Below are 23,359 nucleotides of genomic sequence, written 5' to 3' on the forward strand. Positions count from 1 at the left end.
TTAATGATAATAACAGTGTAAAAAAGGACTACCCTGCTCTATAGGAACCAGTGAAGTGAAACAGGGAAACTTTGCCCATTTTCAACCAGCTATGTGTCACTGCAGTGTGTGCAGATGAATGGTGTTTGGCCTCCCGTAGAGCTCCTCGCATGTCCACCAGCGGAGTTGCGGGCACTGGCAGCACAGGGGGAAGCTACACATCAATAATCTGCACACACTGCAATGACACATAGCTGGTTGAAAACTGGTGACGTTTTCCTTTAATTGCATTGACGTCTATTTTGATCTCCAGTGATGTGTTGGCTCACTCTTATACTGCGATGTGAAGCTTCAAGCCTAACTATACAGAGGCCTTACAGAAGCTATAGTTTCTAACTAGCTTCATCTTTTCAAACTGCTTTTGCTGCTGAGTCAGTTTGACATCCTGGGTATCTCCTTCAAACACATATTGTAGACCCCTCTGTCTGCTTCTCTCTGGAATCATTTTGTTGTTTTTCAAAAAAATCTGGTGACATTTTTTTAGGGAGTGCAGTTAGTTAACAGTGTGGGCTCCATGCTAGCTCCAACAGCTTGACAGACCATCACAAAGGAGTGGGGCTTAGCGGAGGGTCAATTAAGAAAGCAATATAGTAACATATAGACTTAATGTCTGGGAGACAGTGCTGGCATTGTAACTGTTTATTGATTATATTTTCCTTGTGTGTTTTAATGTGGTTCTAATGGATTTCCTCAGGTTATGTAAAGCACTTTGAATTGCCTCCGAGTTTGAAAGGTGATAAACAAACAAACCTGCCTAAAAGCATCATTATCTCGACAGAAAGGAGTAACATATTGTTGACTCACTGATCTGCTATCACATTTCTCAGAAATGCCGCCATCATCAGCCGATTAAATGCCACTCAAATATAGATAATTATCTCAATAACGTAATGCAAGGCAATCACAACAGTCGCTGCTGCTCGCTGATTTTACAATAGTTTCAACATCACTGCACAGATGCAGAGTAATTGATCACCCTGCGGTTCTGAAAGAGTCAAGTGAGTTGTAATTAGAGGGGATAAGAATGAACAGGTTCACTTAATGCCTCAGTGACGTGTGAGATGCATCTAAATGATGGAGTGCAGGTTGATACGAAACAGACGCTCTACCATCCAAACACTTAATTGCTGTACTGTACACAGCAGAGACTGTGTCACTATTTTTGGAATAGGGCTCAGTAGACCAGACTCAGGAGGGCTATCAGGCAGCCTTAAAGCACTTACAGTACTATGAGTGATGGTGGGAGTAGTGACAACAAATGAGCAGAAAACACGGAGCGAGTGGAGGAAGAGGTGAGAGGAGTAAAAACACACACACACACAGGACTTTAAACACACAAAAACAACACAACGGTGAAAAAAGTAGAACAGAAACCACCCCATTAAAGAAACGGTTGCACACTTTGGGAAATGCACTCCTAAGCTCTCTGGCAGAAAGGTTAGATGAGAAGATCGACACCACTCTCATATCTGTCTGTTCATCGTTAAGCTGCAGCCAGCTGACGATCAGCTTAACTTAGCACAAAGACTGGAATCAGTAAACAGATGTTTGAACATGACTAAATCTGTCTGAGTCTTAACACCTCTTAAACTCACAAATTAGCAGGTTGTGTCTTATTTGTTTAATCAGAGGTGTCAAGCACGCAGGGCCGGAACTGGCCTGCCTAATGGGTCCAAACCAGCCCACTGGATGACTCTGCATACCTAATATTGGTGTGCTTTATAAGGCTAAGAGGCGCCAGACTTCAGGAGCAAATTAAACAGTGAATAGCCTACTTTATGTAAAATCCTGCTTCAGAGGCTTTTCCACCCTGGCCAGAATACAGTCCACTGAAAAAACATTGAATACTCAATGTGGTTATATTTAAAGACTTTGAACATTACTGGTCTGGGCCACTTGAAATCAAACTGGACTGTATGTGGCCGATTAATTAAAAGGAGTTTGACCCCCTGGTTTAATCTGTACAAAGAAAATGCCAGTTTAAAGTGTTGGTTATGTGCTGGTCTATTTCTTGGCAAGGTGCAGTAACTTTCTAGAGTTTCTGCTAGTTGCCTGGCAACTGGTCCAAACCAAGAGATAGCCCGATACATAACCAAACCAGTATAACAGCAAATGTCATTTTTACACTTTGATTTTTGTACAGAATAAAGAACCAGACATAATGTGTTAAACAGCGGGCTTCAGAGGGGCTGGTAGGTGGCTTTTGTTATGTTGAAAGAGCCAGGCTAGCTGTTCCCCTGTCTCCAGTCTTCATGCTCAGCTAACTACCACATTATAGACCTGAGATTTAACAATACAAAGTGAGAGGCAGAAAGTGGTGCTGATTTTTCCATCTTACTCTCTGCCAGTAAATATGCATACATCCCAAAATGTCAAACTAACCCATGAGTTTGAAAAGGTAAACTAACAGCATGCTCTAACTCCTAAGTCGTCAAATGCCGCTGCTTTGTCAGTGGACTTTTACAGCAGACACCGTGGCCCACTGGGTGGCGGCAGTTTCTGACGCAACAAGCAACAACCGCAGTATAAAAAGCAAGAACGCCTGCATGTTTTCACCCACGAGACTGCAGTTGTTTCCTGTGTGAAACTAATGTAAGATTAGATTTATTTTCGTGAGGCCAGTAGATTGTCTTGTTTTTCTATGTTCGTTATTTTTCATCTACATAATTCAATGTTGAAGAACTACATTCTTATGTTAACATATTTTATTTTGCTCTTACGTTAAATTTGGAACTATTTAACATTGCGCACCTTACGTGCAGGTAATGAAAGTTATGATCAAATTTGATCAAAGTGATGTATATAAGATGTGAGATGCCACTATTGTCTATGTTCAGTTGTCCTACATTCTTTTTTGGACATGTATGTGTAGCTGGTGACACATGTAGCATAGCATGACATATGTCACGTGATGTTACATTAGTATCAACCAAACTTATTTTAGGCCAAATCATGATGTTTTTTTGCTAAATGAAACCACAGACTTTTGTTGCCAAACTTAAGGAAATTAACCTTAAAATTAAGTTTTACCTATGACTGACTGTATGCATTTAACGTGGAGAAACTGTATCTTTCCTGTGAAGGAGGAAGTGTATTTTGAAAAGAGGCATTGCTTGTTATAAGTAAAAATTTACGTGCCATCCCTGAACGTCCATAACTAAGGCAGGAGGGTTTTTTGCGCCTCATATTTTGGCGTATAGGTCCACTGATGAAGTGGCAGTATTTGACGAGTAGGAATGAGAACATGCTGAACCTAATCCCCTCAAACATAAAGAAATATTTTAACATCAACAACAGTCAACCCTCTAGGGAAACCCCTTACAGCTCAGGTAAGTATATGTTTAAGTCTGCTACAGTATCCTGCAGAGCAGATTTGAATACTTGGACTTGAGAGGCTTAGGTGTATAAAAGGGAGAAAAGGTTCAGGTGAAGCAGCGAGATCTCCATGGTAACATTCCATGGGCTGCAGGTGAGGTAAGGGTAAGGGGATCTGATGAGGCTAGCAGGGCTGTAGGGAATGGGGCTATCAAACCTTTCACTTGTACACCCTGTACGCTGCTAAAGCAAACTAAAATGATATTCTCCAGATTTGATTTTTTGTGTTTTGAGTTTTTCACTGTAACAACCAAACCAGACCCAAAAAGGAGGGTCTCCAATATAAATGTAATTCTCTCTGTAATCCTCTATCTCATAAACATTAATGATTTAAAGACTATTTTCTGCTTTTAGATGGGATGCATCCATTAATTTCGTGTGGCTACTGGCAGACAGAAACGCTGTCTTTCCATCTGAAAGTGATCATTTGGAAAATGGTCGTTAGGGCAGTCCTAGGAATCACAGCAATATTGAGGGATGCTGCTGCACATCTCTATCAGGTGCTGCATGGCCAGCAGTGCATACTAAACACTGCCTCGCTGTCGACATGCCTGAGAGCAAAAACATGAGGATTACCAGGGATGAGGGGAGACTCCTGTTAAAAGACATGTGACCAGACAGCGTTACAAAATGCGGCTCTCTGCCCCCCTTCAGGCTATTAAATGTGACCTTTTCATTGCTCAGAGTGATATATTGATCAGCATTTGCCTCTGAGCATTTTTGTGTTATTTGTCAGGTACCTACACTCAAAAAAAGCCACAGGCTACACTTTGTTTAATCTTTAATTTAGTGTGCAAAACACATCTTTACTGTGTTAATAATGCCCAGTTTTTATTATGTCAACTAATTATACAGCTTTGTGGGAGTTCTCCCACACACTAGCCCCTGTTCATTACAGCCCTGCCCAGATTGAGGGGTCCCTTACCAGCCATGACTGAGACTCACTTGGGCGTGAGGCGAGGGTCTCCGTAGGGAGCGTAAGGAGACATATTTAAGAGGAACTCCTTGGGCGGGTAGGAGCTCCACCTCTGTTGCACGTTGCTGCTGTCATTGTTATTCCAAAAGTCTCTGTCTAGATCACTGTGGCTAGAGAAAGAGAGGAGGACATGTGAGACAGGTAAGAGCAGCGAGCAATCAAAGACAGTTAAAGAGGAACAACATGACAGATGAGGGAAGTGTTGAGAGAAACAAAAAACTCAAAAAGAGCGAAGTTAGAATACTTTCTCATAAATCTAAAGGTCAGAGAACGATTGTTAATAAATAGGAAAAAGTGATAGTGTCAATGCCTATAAAGTTATATTCTAAAACTGGGCACAGTTCTTTAAACTAGATACTAGATGTAACTCATACACTCATCGGCCACTTTATTAGGTACACCTGTTCACACAAGTAGCTAATCAGCCAGTCACGTGTTGGCAACTCAGTGCATTTAGGCATGTAGACATGGTCAAGAGGACCTGCTGAAGTTCACACTGAGCATCACAATGGGGAGGAAAGGTGATTTAAGTGACTTCAAACGTGGCATGGTTGTTGGTGCCAAACGGGCTGGTCTGAGTATTTCAGAAACTGCTGATCTACTGGGATTTTTTAATGCACAACCATCTCTAGGGTTTACAGAGGATGGTTTGGAAAAGAGAAAATATCCAGTGAGCGACAGTTCTCTGGGTGAAAATGTCTTGTTGATGCCAGAGGTCAGAGGAGAATGGCCAGACTGGTTCAAGATGATAGAAAGGAAACAGTTACTCAAATAACCACTCGCTGAATGAACAGCACGTCAAACCTTGACACCGGGTGCCACTCCTGTCAGCTAACAACAGGAAACTGAGGCTACAATTTGCACGGGTTCACAAATATTGAACAACAGAAGATTGGATAAATGTTGCCTGGTCTGATGAGTCTCGATTTCTGCTACGACATTCAGATGGTGGGGTCAGAATTTGGTGTAAACAACATGAAAGCATGAATCCATTCTGCCTTGTATCGATCATTCAGGCTGGTTGTGGTGGTGTAATGGTGTGGTGGATATTTTCTTGGCACACCTTTGGGTCCGAAGAGTATTGTTGCTGTCTTTGTCCATCCCTTTATGACCACAGTGAACCCATCTTTTGATGGCTCAGATCATTTCAAAGTGGTTTCTTGAACATGACAATAAGTTCACTGTACTCCAATGGCCTCCACAGTCACCAGATCTCAATCCAATAGAGCACCTTTGGGATGTGGTGGAACGGGAGATTCGCATCATGGATGTGCAGTCGACAAATCTGCAGCAACTGTGTGATGCTATCATGTCAATATGGACCAGAATCTCTGAGGAATCTGGGGGGCCTGTGGCTTAGCGGTAGAGCAGGCGCCCCATGTACAAGGCTGTTGCCGCAGCGGCCCGGGTTCGAGTCCAGCCTGTGGCCCTTTGCTGCATGTCATTCCCTCTTTCTCTCCCCCTTTCACACTTGTCTGTCCTATCAAATAAAGGCTAAAAATTCCCCAAAAAAAATCTTTAAAAAAAAAAAGAATCTCTGAGGAATCTTTCCAGCACCTTGCTGAATCTATGCCACCAAGAATTAAGGCAGTTCTGAAGGCAAAAGGGGTCCAACCTGGTACTAGCAAGGTATAACTAATAAAGTGGCTGGTGAGTGTAGTTCCACAGGATAAAAGGGAAGTCTAAGATATGGAAAAGGATCTTTCTCTTTAACAAAAAGCTCTGTCTCAACAATGTTGTCATACACTAGTAACAACAATCAGAGTCTGTCAAAGGCAAAAACAAGCACTTTAATGCACGTAATCGCAACGAGTAATAATATTGCAGCCTATTTGGCAGCTGCCAGCCGCAATGCTCCTGCTCAACCTTGGACAAACTTCAAAATTTTGTTCCCATTAGTCACAAAACATGGATCCAGGTTGAAAAATAGTTACCCTTTTAAGTTGTAGATAACACTGTTGTGGTGTTCTGTAATAATGTGTGACTACTGCATTTAAATTTCTGTGTTCGTATTTTCCAAACTGATTAAAGGAAATGTCATTTTGAAGTAAAGCTTATTTATTCATAACTTTGATTTATACAAACAGAATATATGAGTAACTTCCCTTCACTGTGTTTTAAGAGACTGTATAATTCAACCTCTTTGATAAATGAGAAATACACCCATATAACACTGTCTTGAGGGCATCATTTCATGGTGGACATTTTAGACCGTGTAAGGAAGGAGCTACAAGATTAGCTTTCCAATCAGAAACGGCTGTTAAAATGTGATACTATCACCACATCATAGATCATTTCCATACGCCTCCATCTAAACCCTCCCTGACACCTACTTGATGGCTTTATTTTCCCCTCGACCTCGCACAGAATCTGGAGAGCTGGCAGCCTCCACCCCGGGCTTATTCCTCTTCCCCTGCGAAGAGACAAGAGAGAGACAGAGACGGATCTCAGAGCCGTGTCTTGATCGTTGTTTACAAAAGCATTTTTGCAAGTGAAGTGCACATTACAGAGGCTTTAGAGGAGCATCAGGTCCCAAACATGTTGTAAAATATGATAAATGAGGGGAGAGGAGAAATTGGTTTGATGCCAGGACTACAGCCAGCTTCTGAGGATCAAAACGTGACGGGGGACCACTTAACTACAATGAGATGCAAGAACACACTCCTGCGTGCACAAACATCACAAACGTCTTCACACACAGAGCCTACTATACAACGCACTATGTAAGCTGTGTGTCAGACACCATATGAAATCAGGTTCATTAAGACACATACATCTACAGAGAAATTTACATACATATTATTATTCAAAAAGAGAAGACTACACATTTATTAGAAGTGAACACTTAGAACCATATCTCATGCAATAAAAATGACTAAAGGTGTATTTATAGTTGTGTGCTAAGGGGCTGGAGCATAGCTACAGAGCCCAAGCACAGACGTAGTGGATACGTCGCTGTAGTTGTTATACTCCACCTCACAAATGTGACCACGAATCAGGGTTACAGCAGCTACGGTGATTCAGCTTTAAAATCCACAGGAACAGTACTTTTGTACTGTTTGGGCTGCGTGTGTGTTCTCAAATTTTCCAATCCATGTGGCGATTGAAGACAACATTGCAGCTGTACTTTATGGGTTTTCAACAAGGCCTATGTCGCTGTGGTATGTGTGTGTGGGGTGTGTGTGTGTGTGTGTGTGGAGGGGGGGTGTGCAGGGCCTTCCCACTGTGCTAGCAGTGCGGGCTCTTGTGTCATGAGTAAAATTTCCCCACATTTTGCGTCATCAGGGGGACTTTGACTGCCGGACGGGTGGGGAGCTGGTGGCCCCGGGGGTGCCACAACATCTGCACACACTCCACACACCCTGGCGACACAGGCCTGGTTAATAATTGGCAAAGCATTCCTTTAAGTAAGCTGAAGATAGTCTCAGTAGTCTTCTTCCTTTCAGTAACACACATCAAGCAACACAATCTCCACTGCAGATCTTCTGCTCATCAACCTTGCTCTCTATCACAGTTAACAAAAGAATGAGAACATAATTACTGTGGATGGGGCTGTACCGAGTGTCATTGTTTTACATTTGAAGTTTGTGTTGAGGTTTTTGAATGAGGCTTCTAACGACTGCCGTCATATTTCATGATATTACACCCTAAATATTTTTTTTAAATCCTACAATAAAAATCCTCAATTTGAATAAAGTGATTCATTGGATTAAAAAGTTGGTCTGTTTTCATAAAATCAAAGCTCTTTAATGAATAAATGTAATTTATGGAGCTGTTAGATTGCCATTTGGCTGTGCTGTGTTATTTCAGATGTGTGCCTCCCTTTGTGTGCCACAAGCAAACAGGTTTTTGATCAACTAAAATCTTTTGTTTTCGAAAGGTTGAACGCCAACAAAATACTGACAGAATATTTTGTTATTGATAAAAACATGTTTTAATATGATTACATCTATCTTTTTTAAAATATTTTTTTCTTTTGAACTTTACAACACTCTGGAGTTCACAAGAGTCAGAAACCATCCTACGCAGCCATAACTGGAATATAATTTTACAAATAGTATAATACTAATAACCCTTGCAAAAATCTTTATCTGCAAGAAATACTATGTTTAAATAGGCATGAAATAGAATGAATAGGCATGAAAAAAAAAATAAAATAAAAAGGGCTACACAGCATTCAAATGTTGATTTAGAAAGCATGAAGCTCTAACTGTTGGATATATAATTGAAGCAGCACAGCCTGATCATGCATGATATATCATCTACAGCCTGGGTCTTCAAAAGGGGGTCCATGACCCCTAAGTGGTCCCCAGAGTTACTACAGTGGGGGCCACCAAAACTTATAACTTTTTTTAAAGATATTTTTTGGGCGTTTTAGCCTTTAATTGATAGGACAGCTTAAGCGTGAAGGGGGGAGAGAGAGAGAGAGGGAAGGACATGCAGCAAAGGGCCACAGGCTGGAGTCAAAGCCTGGCTGCTGTGGCAACAGCCTTGTACATGGGGCGTCTGATCTACCACTAAGCCACCGACGCCCCGCAAAACTTATAACTTTTTGAGCAAGAGGCTCCTAAATACCATCCACCTACCTATCTACCTATGTGTGGTATTTATTCAGTTTTGGAAAATCACGATGTCTAGAAAGCATCAGTGGCTGCAGCTGACAGGGACAGCTAACAGCAGCAGCAGTAAAGCTAACATCAGGACGTCATCTGTTAAAAGCCTCCCGTTGTCGGAAACAACATGAAACTACTCCAGTTAGCTCAATCATGTTGTAACTAAGACATCCGCTGGAAAAAAATTTTTTTTCACGGGCCACTTTGTGAGTTTAGTGAGTTATTACAGACACCGCTATCGGCTAACAGCTAACAGTGTCCCTACACCACTACGTCGCCCCGGTCAAAATGGTCGCGCAACGATTACATCACATCCAGAGCCCAGTAACTTTACAGGAACCTTCCTCCTACTCCGCTCTCTCAGTGGAGACATGGCGGTTGAGAGGGCCGAGCGAAAGGACGTTCCTGTAGTAGTTCCTGCCCCCCAAATAGGAACCAGGAACTTCTTCAGTGGAAACGGGCCTAAGGAAGCAGTCCCCCAGTGGTCTTGTAAGCAGGAAGGTTGAGGCGGTGGATGGGCCACAAAAACCTGGACTTTCCCCTGGAGTCGCACACTTGGAACTGTGTGAACTTTACTTGCCTATTCTTAACAATCATTATTTAATGTTAATTATGTAACTGTAAATTAGGGATGTGACATAATTCGCGGGGCGCTAATTCGTAGGATATCACACAACCAGTTCTATGAGATTATGTTGTGCAGTGACACTCACATAATATATTAAACAAGTGCACTGTGCTAACGATGGATCAGAAATGTGAAACAACATTTTAGATATCAAACAAAAGCCAGAGACTGTTTCGCATTAAGTTGCTGTGAGCTGTAAACTCACCACCTCTTAGCAGAAGGCAGAAGATAACGTTATCTCAGAGCCTGACTGGGCAAATCCTCTCCTCCTCTGGGGAGCTACCTCTGTGTTTGCAGCTGTCTGTGCTGAAGAGCAAATTGAAAGTGAAGAGCGCTCACTCTGCAGCAAAATCTGGGGACCAAAGTGTTCCCTGAAGTAGCCTACACTGCACACTGACTAGCAAACCAACAAAAAAAAACCTTGCTTGACTTAAGGGGCCTCTGACGTATGATTTGAATCTCCAACTTTCAGGAGGAGCCCTAATGTTTATTCATGGAACTTCAGGCCCAGTTAAATATGCAACTCAATTTTATACAATATATCTAGTAGGGGCGAGGGTCCTCTGCTCCGTCTCTCTTCCAGCTAAGGGGTCCTTGGCTTGAGAAATGTTGAAGACCCCTGATCTTCAGTAGTGTTGCAGCGTTGACATCAATGGGTGAATTCTGATGCAGAACTATATATCAAAATTCTGTGGGTATCTACAACAGGACTGCCAATAAACCCAGGCATCAAGTCTAAATCCATCTTAAGAAAACTGAACTCCTCCACATATGAGATACTTTACAATTCAAAAACCAAAAAGTGTTCTTAAAGCAGACAAGTGTCTATCCAGAGCTCTCTAAGGGAGAAACAGGATCATTTGGAGGGAGGGGGGGATTCAAAAATATGCATATATTTCTACTGTTATATATTATGAAGCTTACTTTACCTCGTCCCTGCACATTTCTACCACTTAATGGATCGTGCTTTCAGCAGAGCAATATACACTAGTTACAGTTATTGACCTTTACATTTTATTGAACTCTGTATTTATTGAACTCTTGAGGATGATAACACTGAGCTCCCTCCAGCTGAGTCACACAGACCCTCTCCTCTTACATAATGTTTTTCCATCTGAACCTCGCAATGTGAACATGAAGAGCATATATGCCGTTAAATGTCGACTAAATAGAAAAGACCTCTCTTCATCTCTCAACGTGTTTTTCGAGCGAAGCTTTATCCATGATCAAGGCAACAACATTTTGGACTTGATCCCTTTTGGAGATCTCAGCTACATCACCATCTGTTGCTGTAGATAATTATCATCATCATCTTGACTTGGGTTTGAATCACATATGAAATATTTTGATAAAATATGCAGTACTTCGAAAATGACTCCTCCATGTTAGTTATAGAGATGACATCACATTGTGCTAGACAGACAAATAAAAGGAAGATTCAGAGCTCAGAACTCCAACATACCAGTCAAGGACTTTTTGCCAGTACACAATGTGCCTGGATGAGTTTTATATAACATTAATTTCAAGTCGTGCAGAAGAGAAACCATTATTGTTTGTACTTCCAGAGAGACCTGCTAGCCTTGGCTATTTCAGGGGTGATGAAGGTGTGTCATGTTTCCCTCCTACATGCTCAGCCCGGCTCCTTTTGATTGCACAAGAGCCGTCAAATATAGAGGGTACACTAATTCATATTTTCACTCTTTGAAGTGTCGCTTTAACTCCTTCCTTTTTCCTCAAAACTGAGATTTTTCAGCAGCACTCTCTGCATCAGCAGCCACTAATAACCAGTTGTGAAAAGCTCAAAGGACAGCAGAGGGTATGAAGATGCTAAAATTAAATTGAGGCAATCTGCCATCGAATGTTAATTGCGGAATTAAATGTCACAAGAAGACAAAGAAATAATGTCTTTTTATTGGTGGGTTTTATATTTGGTTTCCATTCTGCTTTCTGTGAAGTCAGAAGGGGCTATTTCACAGTGGTCACTTTAACGATCCCTTTATTTTCACAAAACAGTGCAATGTGCTCATCCTATTGCTCATTCTTGTATTTTAAAGGGTTTAGCCACTGCATCAGAAACACCAGGGAGACTTTGGTGTGCAGTCACACGGTCTACAGTATATCTGTTTCACATCACATGTTATAATTGTTTAATACAGGCTATTTTTAGTTTTCACTTCCCCTGACCTGCATGGAAGAAACTGGAGGGACCAGTGCACAGACAGGGAGAATATACTAATTTAAAAGCCCCAGCTGCGCAGTCACTGGGTTCAAACAGAGGACCTCTGCCTTGCAAATGATGGTGCTAACCTATGCAGCCATGTGGGAGACAACATAAAGTCTCAAAACGAGGACAGTCTGTCATCATGATTTGCTGAGCGGACTGGATTTGTGTTCTTTCAATTATTTATGATAGTTAGAAGAGTCACATAGGAGTGCCTGTCGCTGACTTCAGATTTGCTAATAAAAAATATAAACCCACTCATGATATTATAGCACCTTATAGGCATAAGAGTGAAAACATATTATATTTATAGAACCCTTGACAAGAAACATCACAGGTTTTACTAGAACCTCAATTAAAGGCTCTGAGTGGAATCAGGTGCTTTACGTATGGATCATTTTTGATGCAACCTTATTAATGTTTAAAGGCTGTGTGAAGGAACACAGAACAGATGGTTCCAGATGCAGACGAAGAACACTATAAGTTTCTAGTTTCCTCACACCTAAACAGACAAAATAGGTCACCTGTCACTGTTGTCCACAATGACCCATATGATTGTTCCAAATGCAGATGTGCATGTCTTCTGAGCTACCACCCCTGTTGTTCAGATTTGGTCAACTTTTAACTAAAAAATATAAAGCCATATATAGACTGGCACCCCAGTGCATTGCTGAACTTCTCTGCCCCTACTCCAACTCCCGACCTCTTAGATCCACAGAACAATGTCTTTTAACTGTCCCACAATTGAGGCTGCTGGGTAAGGGAGATCGTGCCTTTGTGGTTGCTGCTTCAAAGCTTTGGAACAGCCTTCCCCTCTCAATCAAATGCTCCACCTCCATTGACACTTTTAAGACAAATCTTAAAATGTACATGTTTTCAATGGCCTTTGGTTGTTGGTAGTGGTTTTAATATTTTATGATCTTTTTATGTATGTAATAGTTCTTACTGGCGTTATTCTGTTTTATATCTGTGTACATGTTATATTGCTACATATTTGCGTGCTATTCTTTTAATCTGTACAGCACTTTGGTCAACTGCAGTTGTTTTTAAATGTGCCATATAAGTAAACTTGATTTGATTTGATAGAGATGTAATTTCCTGAACTTACCAGACTGTTCTTGCTGTTGTATTTTTTTGTCCTTACCCTGTCAGTCATTATATACAATCAACACTACAACATTGTTGTGATCTTTGATTTTCTCCATATCACCCAGTCCTAATACATAATTTGATATGGGTGAGGTAAGGAGCCTATTCCGTTTGGATATTCTGAATTTCCCATTAAGACACGTGTGACATATCATTCAGGTTTTAGGAGCATTCTTTGGACATGTATACAGTGCATTCGAAATATGGGTCTCAGTTGGGTTTTGACCACAGTTTGCGACACTGTTTATGGTCGGCCCAGTGCATTGTACACAAATCAACCAGCCAACAGGTTGTGAAAAGCCCACATTTCTAGTCAGAAGGAGAAACACACCTTCTCTTAAACATTAATAAAGACTTGGATATCAACAGGACTTTGGATATGTGCAAATATGATGTTACATTAATCAGCGTATGCATGGCTGTTTGTAAACAGGAATATTAGGGGAATATTCATTGTCATTAGCCATGGATACAGCTTCGTAGGAATATTGTCTTTTTTGAAATAAGAGTAGAAATAAATATTTTCTGCAAGTAAACGCAGTTAATGTCATGCTACTTCTGCTTTGACTACAGGATAGTAATTACTGTCACCACCAGGAGGATGTTGCTTGTCAGGAAAAGATAAAAATACTTGTCTGGGTCCAGACCTTTGGATCCGCCCACTAAACTGAGTTGGATTTGAGTGTTTCCTCTGACATCATGACATGAAACAGCAGATTCTTGGTTAAAATAAACAACAACCAATGAGCGCCACGGTGGGACACAATTAGCCAATCAGCACCCTGAGTGGGCAAGCTGTTATCAAGTCAGACACCAATGAGGAACAATAACAGACGTGGCAAGCCCTATGGACACGATGGAGGCTGTTATCTAAGCTGCTCATATCTGCTCATATCGTCTCAATATTGCCCCACATTGTAGTTTGTTTTTACATTGCATGGCTCCATTCTTTAAAGCCAGCCAAATAGGTTATATTGGCATGGCTATGCACCAGTGTGGGCTTAAAATGACGTTAGATTCAGGTGAACATGTTGGTCTCATGACTGAATAGTGAAAATATTCACTGATGTACATTATATAATTTGTTGAGAACAAAATGATGTAACAACAGTCAATGGAAACCAAAATCATCAACCTTTTGAGGGCTGGATTCAAAATCACTAGGTAAGGTAAGGTCTGACAGTCGCTCTGAGGATTTCATCCCAGTACCTAACAGCAGTCAGTGTACTGCTAGCTACGACATGGAGGTCTTTACAACCCTCCAAGGATATGCCTCATCAGAATATCACTGACCCACCACCATAACTGGTCATTCTCGATGATGATGCAGACACCTTTGATGTTATAGAGTCTTTCATGCCTGTCACATGTGCTCAGTGTGAACATGCTTTCATCTGTGAAGAGAACAGGGCACCAGTGGCGGACCTGCCAATTCTGGTGTTCTCTGGTGAATGCCAATCGAGCTGCACGGTGCTGGGCTTGGAGCACAGGTCCCACTGGAGGAAGTCTGGCCTTCATGCCACCCTAATGGAGGCTGTTTCTGACAGTTTGGTCAGAAACACGCACACAAGTAGCCTGCTGGGGGTCATTTTGTAGGACTCTGGCAGTACTCCTCTTGTTCCTCCTCTCACAAAGGAGCAGATACTGGTCCTTCTGCTGGGTTGATGCCCTTCTACGGCCCTAGCTTTCCTTGTGTAATGGCCGGTCTCCTAGTATCTCCTCTATGCTCTGTGCATCCTGATTGGGCTGAAGGTATTGTCTCGTGCTACCAGCAGTGACAAGGACACTGCACCTGTTGTCACTTTCATTTGCACCAAAGCAAGTGAAACTGATTCACAATCACTTAGTCTTTCTAAATGGACAGATTGATATGCCTGAAGTTTAACTGACTTGGTATTATACAGCGAAGATTAAGTGTTCCCTTAATTTTTTTGAGCAGTGTAAATTGGTTACTATGGATGCAATGTCAGACTGAAGATGGACACAAAGTGTAATTAAAGGTGATAGGCAATAAAAATACAGTAAGTTGTTTAAAGGTTTTCAGTAAGTTACTGATGCTGTGTTTTTTCTGGTAATGAAAGTTTCTTCAGTTCTGCAACTTCCTGCAATTTTCTTCTACTTTGAAAATACTTGCATTCTTGAAAAGGGAAAACAAATGTCTATTGCTGATGCTGATGTCTATTTGTTACCTGACTGACTTTCATATCAGACATTGATAGGGGATTTCTTTGCCTTTCTTTGGTTGAGAGGTTTGTTGCTCAATTTCAAACTTGATGATGAATGCCATATTTGTACCCGATGAAGGATTTGAAGCAGCCTGGAGGCTTTCAGACACAGCAGAGAGCTGCATGTTTATCTGAATGCAGCTTTCAGTGTCCCGCAGACAGGTGGCCTCTTTATGAATTCTACTGTCTCTCTCTCTCTCTCTCTCTCTCTCTCTCTCTCTCTCTCTCTCTCTCCAATGCATCCACCATACACTGTATTATTTATCATGTCACATCTCATGTGTCCAGCTCGGCACAAACATTTTCAATAGAGAGAGCAGCTTTGGGGGCCTGACCTCATCTGTACCTTCATTCAGCCACTACTGTAAACACACACATACTGTACAATGCATACACACAAGACAGAATGATATTAGATTCTGGGACTCAGAGAAGGATAGATTTCTAGCAGTCAAGAATACGCTATCAAGTGCAGCTCATCTATCATTAAACAGAATCATAAAATCTTGAGGAGGCTGTGGAGGAGAGGGTGGAGAAGGTACAATGTTGAGAGAGTGTGGGTGGATGTGAGAAACAGACGGGAAGATCGAGAGGACGGGGGAGTAACAGGAGTACGACGACAGAGTAGAGGGGCAAGTGAGAAACACAAAGGGACAGGATAGAGGAGGTTTGAAACAGAATCCAGCATAATGACGGCACCGTAGCTGGGTGCAGACGACTTTAAAGACGGCACATGTGATGTACTGGGGTTGTGAGGAGGAGGGGGGCTGAGGGGGATTCCCAGCTCACAGCGGTGTGGACCTGCTTCCCTCTGGAGTATTTTTCAAAACCCTGCTGTCATCATGTTTGTCACACACCTGGATGTTCAACATTGACCAGCATCACCTTCTCTTCTTCCCTGCCTGCCTGTCTGAATGCCTCTGTGGCTGTTTCTGCCTCTGCCTCTCCCTTCCCTCCTCCTCCCACTCTCCTCCCACCTCCACTCCCATAAAACAACCAATGGCATGAGACCAGTTCCAGACAGCTTCATCTCTCCTGGAGCGAATGCTCTCGTATGAATCCTTTTCTTTCATGGCCAGAAATGTACCGTTCGTATTGATGTGATTCATCAGAGGAATAAGTGAACAAACACACTTCACCAACACTCTCTCCTAGAAATTACATTTATATACCACTAATTTGTTTTCAAAATTATAGTTTGTACAAAATATAATTGCTGCCTGGATTGTATTCAGTGGAAACATTTAGGCAGCAAAAGCACTTTGGCTCAAGAAAAATTGTGTTATTTGTTTAAATGTTAATGAGTAAACCAAAGGCGTAATCACAGGAGCTAGGGGGCCACATCTCCCCAAAATCTGAAATATCCTTCTGAGAAATGTCTATTTCTCCTCTGTGGGCGACATGCAGCCTGCTTTTATTTCCAATTTGTCAAATTCCCTCACTGTGTCAGTGATTTTGGCGTCAGACACCAATGCAAAAAGGCACCTTTGGTGGCAGTATGATGTGCCACCAGGCAGTGTCAGTTTTGCAACACATCATTTACATAAAGAGCCGGAAAGTCCCTGTAGGAAGGGATGGAGGGGAGGTGGACAGAATCAACAAATGCTGGACTTTCACCTGAGAGTCTGCTGCTCTCTCCCTGTGTGAATGTTGAGCCAAAGCATGATGTTTTTTCTAAACTTTGCCACGTGCTTTTGTTGCACAAGGAAATAAACGTAAAAAGGTGTTTTACCTACGTTGCAAGTGTATTTTAAAAAAGACTGTATGCATCTACAAGCAGACACTGTAGATTTCCTGTGAAATGGAAGTCTATTTTGAGGAAACACAATGCATGTAAAAAGCGTCAATTGACATCTTGGAACGTCAACAGAAGATGCAGGAGGGTACCTTGCGCATCATATTTAGACATGAAAGTCCGCTGACAAAGCAGCGATATTTGATGAGCTGGGATGAGAATGCACTGGGACATGACACTGAAGCCTTTTTTTAAACACCATACCAACACATTCCTACTCCGATGTCGTCACATATCGAGGTCATTGACCTTCCATGTCCAGATACGACATGAAAGATACCCTGGGTGCATTGGATGTTGACATCCTGGGACGCAGTGCCAAGGTCTGCCTGTTACATGCATTGCCTTCTATCAAACTACACTTCCATTTACACCGCAAATTTGCCGTTTACACACTGTCACTTTCAAAATCAACACACTACGTCAGTAAAACACCGCAAATTTACGTTTTTTTTGCCTTCAACAGCTAACGCATGTGGTTGGGTTTAGGCAACAAAAACATGGGGTTAGGTTTAGGAAAGAAGAACAGGGTTTGCTTTATAATCTTATGAGCCATGAAAGCCGCTCTCCCAGGTGAAAGTTGGTGTTTGTTGGACCCATCCACCACCACTCACACTCCCACCCACCCTACTCAAACTTAGTCGCCTTAGCTTTTGTTCGTGTCCCACGGCATTTCCCCATGACGCTGCCAAGCACCATTAAACTAGGCAAGGCAAGGCAAGGCATGTTTATTTGTATAGCACAATTCAACACAAGGTCATTCAAAGTGCTTTACAGAGACATTAAAAGCAATAAGACACAATTTAAAACAATAAAAACAGTCGATTAAAAAGGGAAATAGAAATTGAGAATGATAGTGATAATAATAAAATACAGTAACATAAAATAAAAACAGGCTCAATACATTGAACAGTCAGGATAAGAAAAGAAGTAGAATAATAAAAGGCATAAATCAGTGACCGGCCACATATCATGTCGACGTTAAAGGACGGCTTTTTCGTCAGTGCCCAAGCGCCAGATTTCGACGACTTCAGAGAGAGACTGGATTGACCATACATGTAGTCTATTTGAGTCTGGATGTATTGTGAATACCACATCCTGGACATTTTCAGTGATGTATCACACATGAGGGTGTGACCAACAGAATACAGAAACATCTTTTCAAAAAGGGAGGAAAGGGAGGAACACATTTTATGGCAGTAAGGGAGACATCTGATCCATTTTATTAAGATATATTGTTTCTGTTCTTCATCTGAAGATTGTTTTTTTTTAATTTTATTAGAGAGTCTTAACTATAGCTCATTCTATAAAGATTTTAGGAGGGTTTGTTAATTTTAAGCCTTTTAAAACACATATTCAACCCATGTCCTTTGAGGGGGACAGCGAGACTTGCTTCTTCTCATTTTCTATACTTCAGCAAACAGGGAAAACCCCAGAGCCAGGCAGTAGAGCAGGATGTCGAATGCTCAGAGGACGACATATCAGCTGAGAAGGAGCCTAAAGAAAACATTATTGACACCCAAGTGCCCATTTTAGATTAGAAGTGACACATAAACTAGGGGTCTGCGGTTTTAGCTATTAAACACAGACTCAAGGAAGGATAAATAGAAATTATTTACAGAGAAACATAAGCATACCCGCTATGTATCACCAGTCAGATGCACAATACCTTTAATATTAGATCTCTTAAAAGTGAATTTAATTATATAATGTACTGTAAGGTACTGTTATAAGATGCATGTTTTGTGGAAAAGACTGACTGGATGTCCACTAAAAGGTACATGTTATAAATTATTTATTTTATTCAGTGACTTAAATTGTGTAAAATAATCAAAATATTCACAGTTCTTTCTCTTCTAGGTTTTGATAGGGAAGTATGACCACCTACCCTTCAACAATATTTGTAATGAACACTCCTCTCCTCAATATTCAGTGTTAAAACGTCTCCAAAACAAACTGCATGCTCACTGGACTCTGCCATATGTGCATGTACAGTGATTTACATTTGGTCATTGTGTATCCTCCGTGCGGTGTACACAGATCTTTGATACAAAAGTTAATAAGCCACATGTCTATGATACAGATAAAACACGGTCTCATTTGGAGCACCGCTGATGCACATGTTGAATATAAACCAGTGAGGTGCTGCTGCTGTTGACGAACATCTGTCTGGGTGTTTCAGTGTAACAGACTGGAGGATGAACCAAGTTTACCTGACTTATTTGCTTTTTGAAAACTAGGACAGAAAATTAATTGACAGCTGTTTTGATAGTTGATTATTTATTTATTTTTTGAGCAACAATGCCAAACATGTTCTTTTCCCAGCTTCTCAAATGTGAGGTTTTGCTTCTTTTCTTTGTCTTATATGATAATAAATTTGATATCTTTGAGTTCTGGACTGTTTGTTGGACAAAATAAGCAACATGAAAATGCCAACTCAGACTCAGGGAACGTATGACATTTTACAGGCAAAACCATTCATCAAAAAATTAACCCGCAGATTAATAGATGACAAAAATAATCATTTGTTGCAGCGACATTACTGACATTTTTATATTCTCACATCTGGCACATCACCTCTGTTCTTTACCTGTAGGTGTTTATTTGTTTAACCTTTAGGAGTGTGACACACAAAACAAACAAAAGATAATAAGGAAGATGAAAAAACAGAGACAAGGACTATGAAGGGGAAACTACAGTGGCAGCGGAGAGACGAGAGAGGAGCGGGACAATCCTGGAAAACGAAATCAAGTGACATTCTGACAAGGACATGGAGATAAAGTGACAAAAGGACGAACAAACCAGACTGTTCCGTATAAAAGGAGAAGGAGGGTGACACAAAACAAAGACAGAGACATAGATAACTTGAGGGTAAACAAAGATAAGAAATGGGTTTGTTTGTCAGGTTTAGTGGGTTCTGCACTCCAAAGCAATGAAAGCTATTTAGATTTTAAAGAGCACTTAACATACTTTATAAGTCTAGTAAGAAGTCATAAATGTTCCCTGGAAAATCATGTCATTTAGTTTGGCTGTTTTTCTTCTGAATAGCCGAGTTAACTCTCAGCTTGTGTATGTTTGATCAGCCGCCGAGCTGCAATCACTCCTCAAACAGAGAGACGGACAGAGATGAGAGAGGGGACAAACGGGAGGTGGAGTGGGGGGGGTGGGGTGGGGGCAGGGCAGAGTGTAGGAAATGCCAGGGGATCAAAATGTATAGGAGGAATTAAAGTTTCTCCAGCAGCAGCCAGGAGCTCAGAGTGATGCTCATTAGCATATGAATCATTAGCATGGCACTGGAGGCTGGAGGCGAGCAGCCATAATGCACAAAGCTCAGAGAGCACAAAGCCATGTTTACAGAGTGCACGAAGGTCTCTGATCGTGTTTGCTGTCATGGACAAACATACAGCCTCTCTCTGGCTCCCGTCCCACACAGCACAGCAAGCGAGACAATATTATACAACAACGGCTTGGAGCAGACTAATCACAGTATACATCCGGTTCAAGGTCACAGTAGCTATGTTTCCATCCAAAAGTGATTTGAATCATTGGGAAATGCGCATTAAAACAAATACGAATCCTGTGTGTTTCCATTAAATGTATGGACTTTGGTGAAAACTACGAACTTGTGCGAGTTTTCCGCAGAACCGGAAACAAAACAAGTCTCGCATTCTTCTTCTTCTATGTTTTCTGGCGGTTGGCAACCAGCTTGTAAATGCATTACCGCCTTCCCGACCCGGAGTGTGGATATCACCATGGAGAGAGGTGCGCTACGTCAGACTTAATTCGAACATAACTGTTTCCATCCCCCGTTTTGCGAATCAACATTTTTTCGAATCAACCAAAACCCGGCTAAAGCGAGCGTATTTTATCGTATCAGGGGATTTTAATTCTAATTTTGACGTTTCCATCATAATTTTCCGATGCAATACTCCTAGATGTGCATCCAGACAGGCTGGTGGAATCATGGCTATTAAAGGAAAACCTGACTGTTATAACTCAGCTATGAACTAAAACTGGGTGTGAAGTTGAAACTTTGGCAATTTTGTAACTTATAAGGTGTCATGTGTTTACAGAGACTGGGGTGTCGACATGACTGTATTGTAATACCTATTCTGATCTTCTTAAATCTTCCCTCTGACAAGTACCTCCCATATTACAATAACAGAAAAAACTAAAACTAATCTAATAGGTTATAATATTCATCCATCTAAAGTGCTCAATTCTACCTTGACAGACGTGATCAGCTGTTTCCACTGTATTTTCGTCAATGAATCCACTGATTAAAGTCTTGATTAACTGATAACTAATCATTGAATTAATTATTACACAAATACAGAAAATAATTAAAAGTGCCCATTAAGTTGAACGTGACGTCTTTAAAAGTCTGTTTTTTCCCCCCGGTTAACAGTCCAAATCCCACAGATAACAATGTATGAAGCTATAAATCAAAACTAAAAAAAACAATTTTTATTGGAGAGACTTGTACCAGGAAGTGTTTGGCATTACTTAAATGAGGAATCAATAATGAAAACAGACAACCAATCAATTAATCAACTAATCTTTGCAGCTCTATTTTGGTATCAAGAACAACTCAGTTATCAAATCAGTGCTAATATAAAAAAGTGACTTATTTCATCTGCACAGTGGAAAGAACTTGTTTTATTTGCTAAATTTTTTTGTCCAATAAAAGACGATAACTACATCGAACACTTCGACGTTAATGCACAAAAACTTGACATGAAGAAAACTAGGCTCCAAACTTTTGTTTTAAAATATTTCAGTAATTTATGTACACTTATTGAGTGTCATCAAATTCTGAATTTGGCACAAGAAGAATTCAGCCAATAAAGAAATTATATGACCAGTTGTACCGATGTCAGATCTAAAAGAATTACATCATCATCATCTGCATATACTGCTGTAAATATTTTAGTGCCTGTTTATCCCTGTCTTCGTCACGACAAACGTGTTGTGGTTCATAAGCCTGTTCTTATTCCCAAGATGTCAAATATTGGCACTTTATAATCGATGCCGTGTCAAATCGACACAAAAGGAAGCCTGAAGCGTCTTTATGAGACACAATGGGCTGTCAACTAACTCCAATGTTAACCCATCTGCGGTATTCGTAGATGCTAAGAGCAACTGATGTAGTATAAAGAGTGAGAAAGTGCACACAAGGTGAGATGGAGAGGAGGTGCATGGATAAAGCTTTCAGCCTGGAGACAATTTTTGTCCAGTATGAAACCAAAAGTTTATGTTGTTTTAAGTTACCATTGGGCAATATACGTATGGCTTTTATTAGAGTTGTACCGATACCGATACCAGTATCAGAAATGCCTCCGATACCGCCTAAAATGTGGTATCGGGTATCGGCGAGTACAGCCTATGACCAATCCGATACCACGCACGCTACAGGCAAATGAAAAGGAAACAGAGTGGAGTTTAAAAAGCATTCTACTGTAGCCTTTAAAATGTCTTTTTTACCAAATTGTGTGGCTGCAGTTTAACCTGTGTTTTGATCTGTATCAACACTGGATAATAATAATAAAAAAAGTTTTATAGCATTCATTCTACTATTATGTATTTATTTCTTAATATTTTACATAGAGTTTTAGGAGTTGAGACATACAACAATTCATATCCCATCCATTTTTATTTTACGTGCTGGTATTGGATCAGTACTCGGTATCGGCAGATACCTAAGGTTGAGGGATTGGTATCTATTTTTATTTCATGTTACATACTTCTTTTATCTCAAAACACGACCTTTTTTCTGAACCTTAACATAGTAGTTTTGTTGTCCTAACCTAACCACAACCATTTCACAACATTAACATCGTGTTACAATGTGTTTGAGCTCTGTGGCCTTCACATTGCTGTGAGATGCAGAGGGGGCGTGACAATTTATCACTATTTGACGAACTAGGATGGGAACTTGTTGGACCTTGATCAGTTAGGGATTCAGTTAGCACATCATTCTCTAAAACATTTTAAATATACATCAACATGAAATGTGAATAATAAGCACTGTAACTTACCAGTTTCCGTTGACACCAGGTGCAGACGCCACATAGAGCTACCAGCCAAACAGCACATACTACTGATGCGACAGACACCAGGAATACACTGAGGGACACTGAGCCTGAGAGAGAGAGACAGAGACACAGAGACAGAGAAGGGTGTTAGTGGATTTACACTTGCCCTGCTGAAGTCCGCTGCTGAAACTCCCTACAAGGCTATGATTGAGTTGAAGTGCTCCCCGTTTTCGAGGGAACGTATAGGTATAATCAGGAGCATTGCCCTGTAATGTGCCTTTCTTCCTTCTCCCATTTATCCTC

At 41.0% G+C, this 23,359-nt stretch overlaps 1 protein-coding gene across 2 annotated transcripts in view; it reads right to left on the reverse strand.

Moving 5' to 3' along the window:
* Positions 1-23,359, reverse strand: part of syt7b (synaptotagmin VIIb) — a 164,605-nt gene that overhangs the window by 63,442 nt on the left and 77,804 nt on the right. For both annotated transcript variants that reach the window (XM_049604751.1, XM_049604742.1), the window contains exons 2-4: positions 23,060-23,163; positions 6,724-6,803; positions 4,360-4,500 (exon numbers count right to left, since the gene is read on the reverse strand). In XM_049604751.1, the coding sequence (XP_049460708.1) occupies positions 4,360-4,500; positions 6,724-6,803; positions 23,060-23,163 (325 nt within the window). The remainder of the gene's footprint in view (positions 1-4,359; positions 4,501-6,723; positions 6,804-23,059; positions 23,164-23,359) is intronic.

Source organism: Epinephelus fuscoguttatus, linkage group LG2 (genome assembly GCF_011397635.1).
Source record: "Epinephelus fuscoguttatus linkage group LG2, E.fuscoguttatus.final_Chr_v1".
In the NCBI taxonomy this organism is placed as follows: domain Eukaryota; kingdom Metazoa; phylum Chordata; class Actinopteri; order Perciformes; family Serranidae; genus Epinephelus; species Epinephelus fuscoguttatus.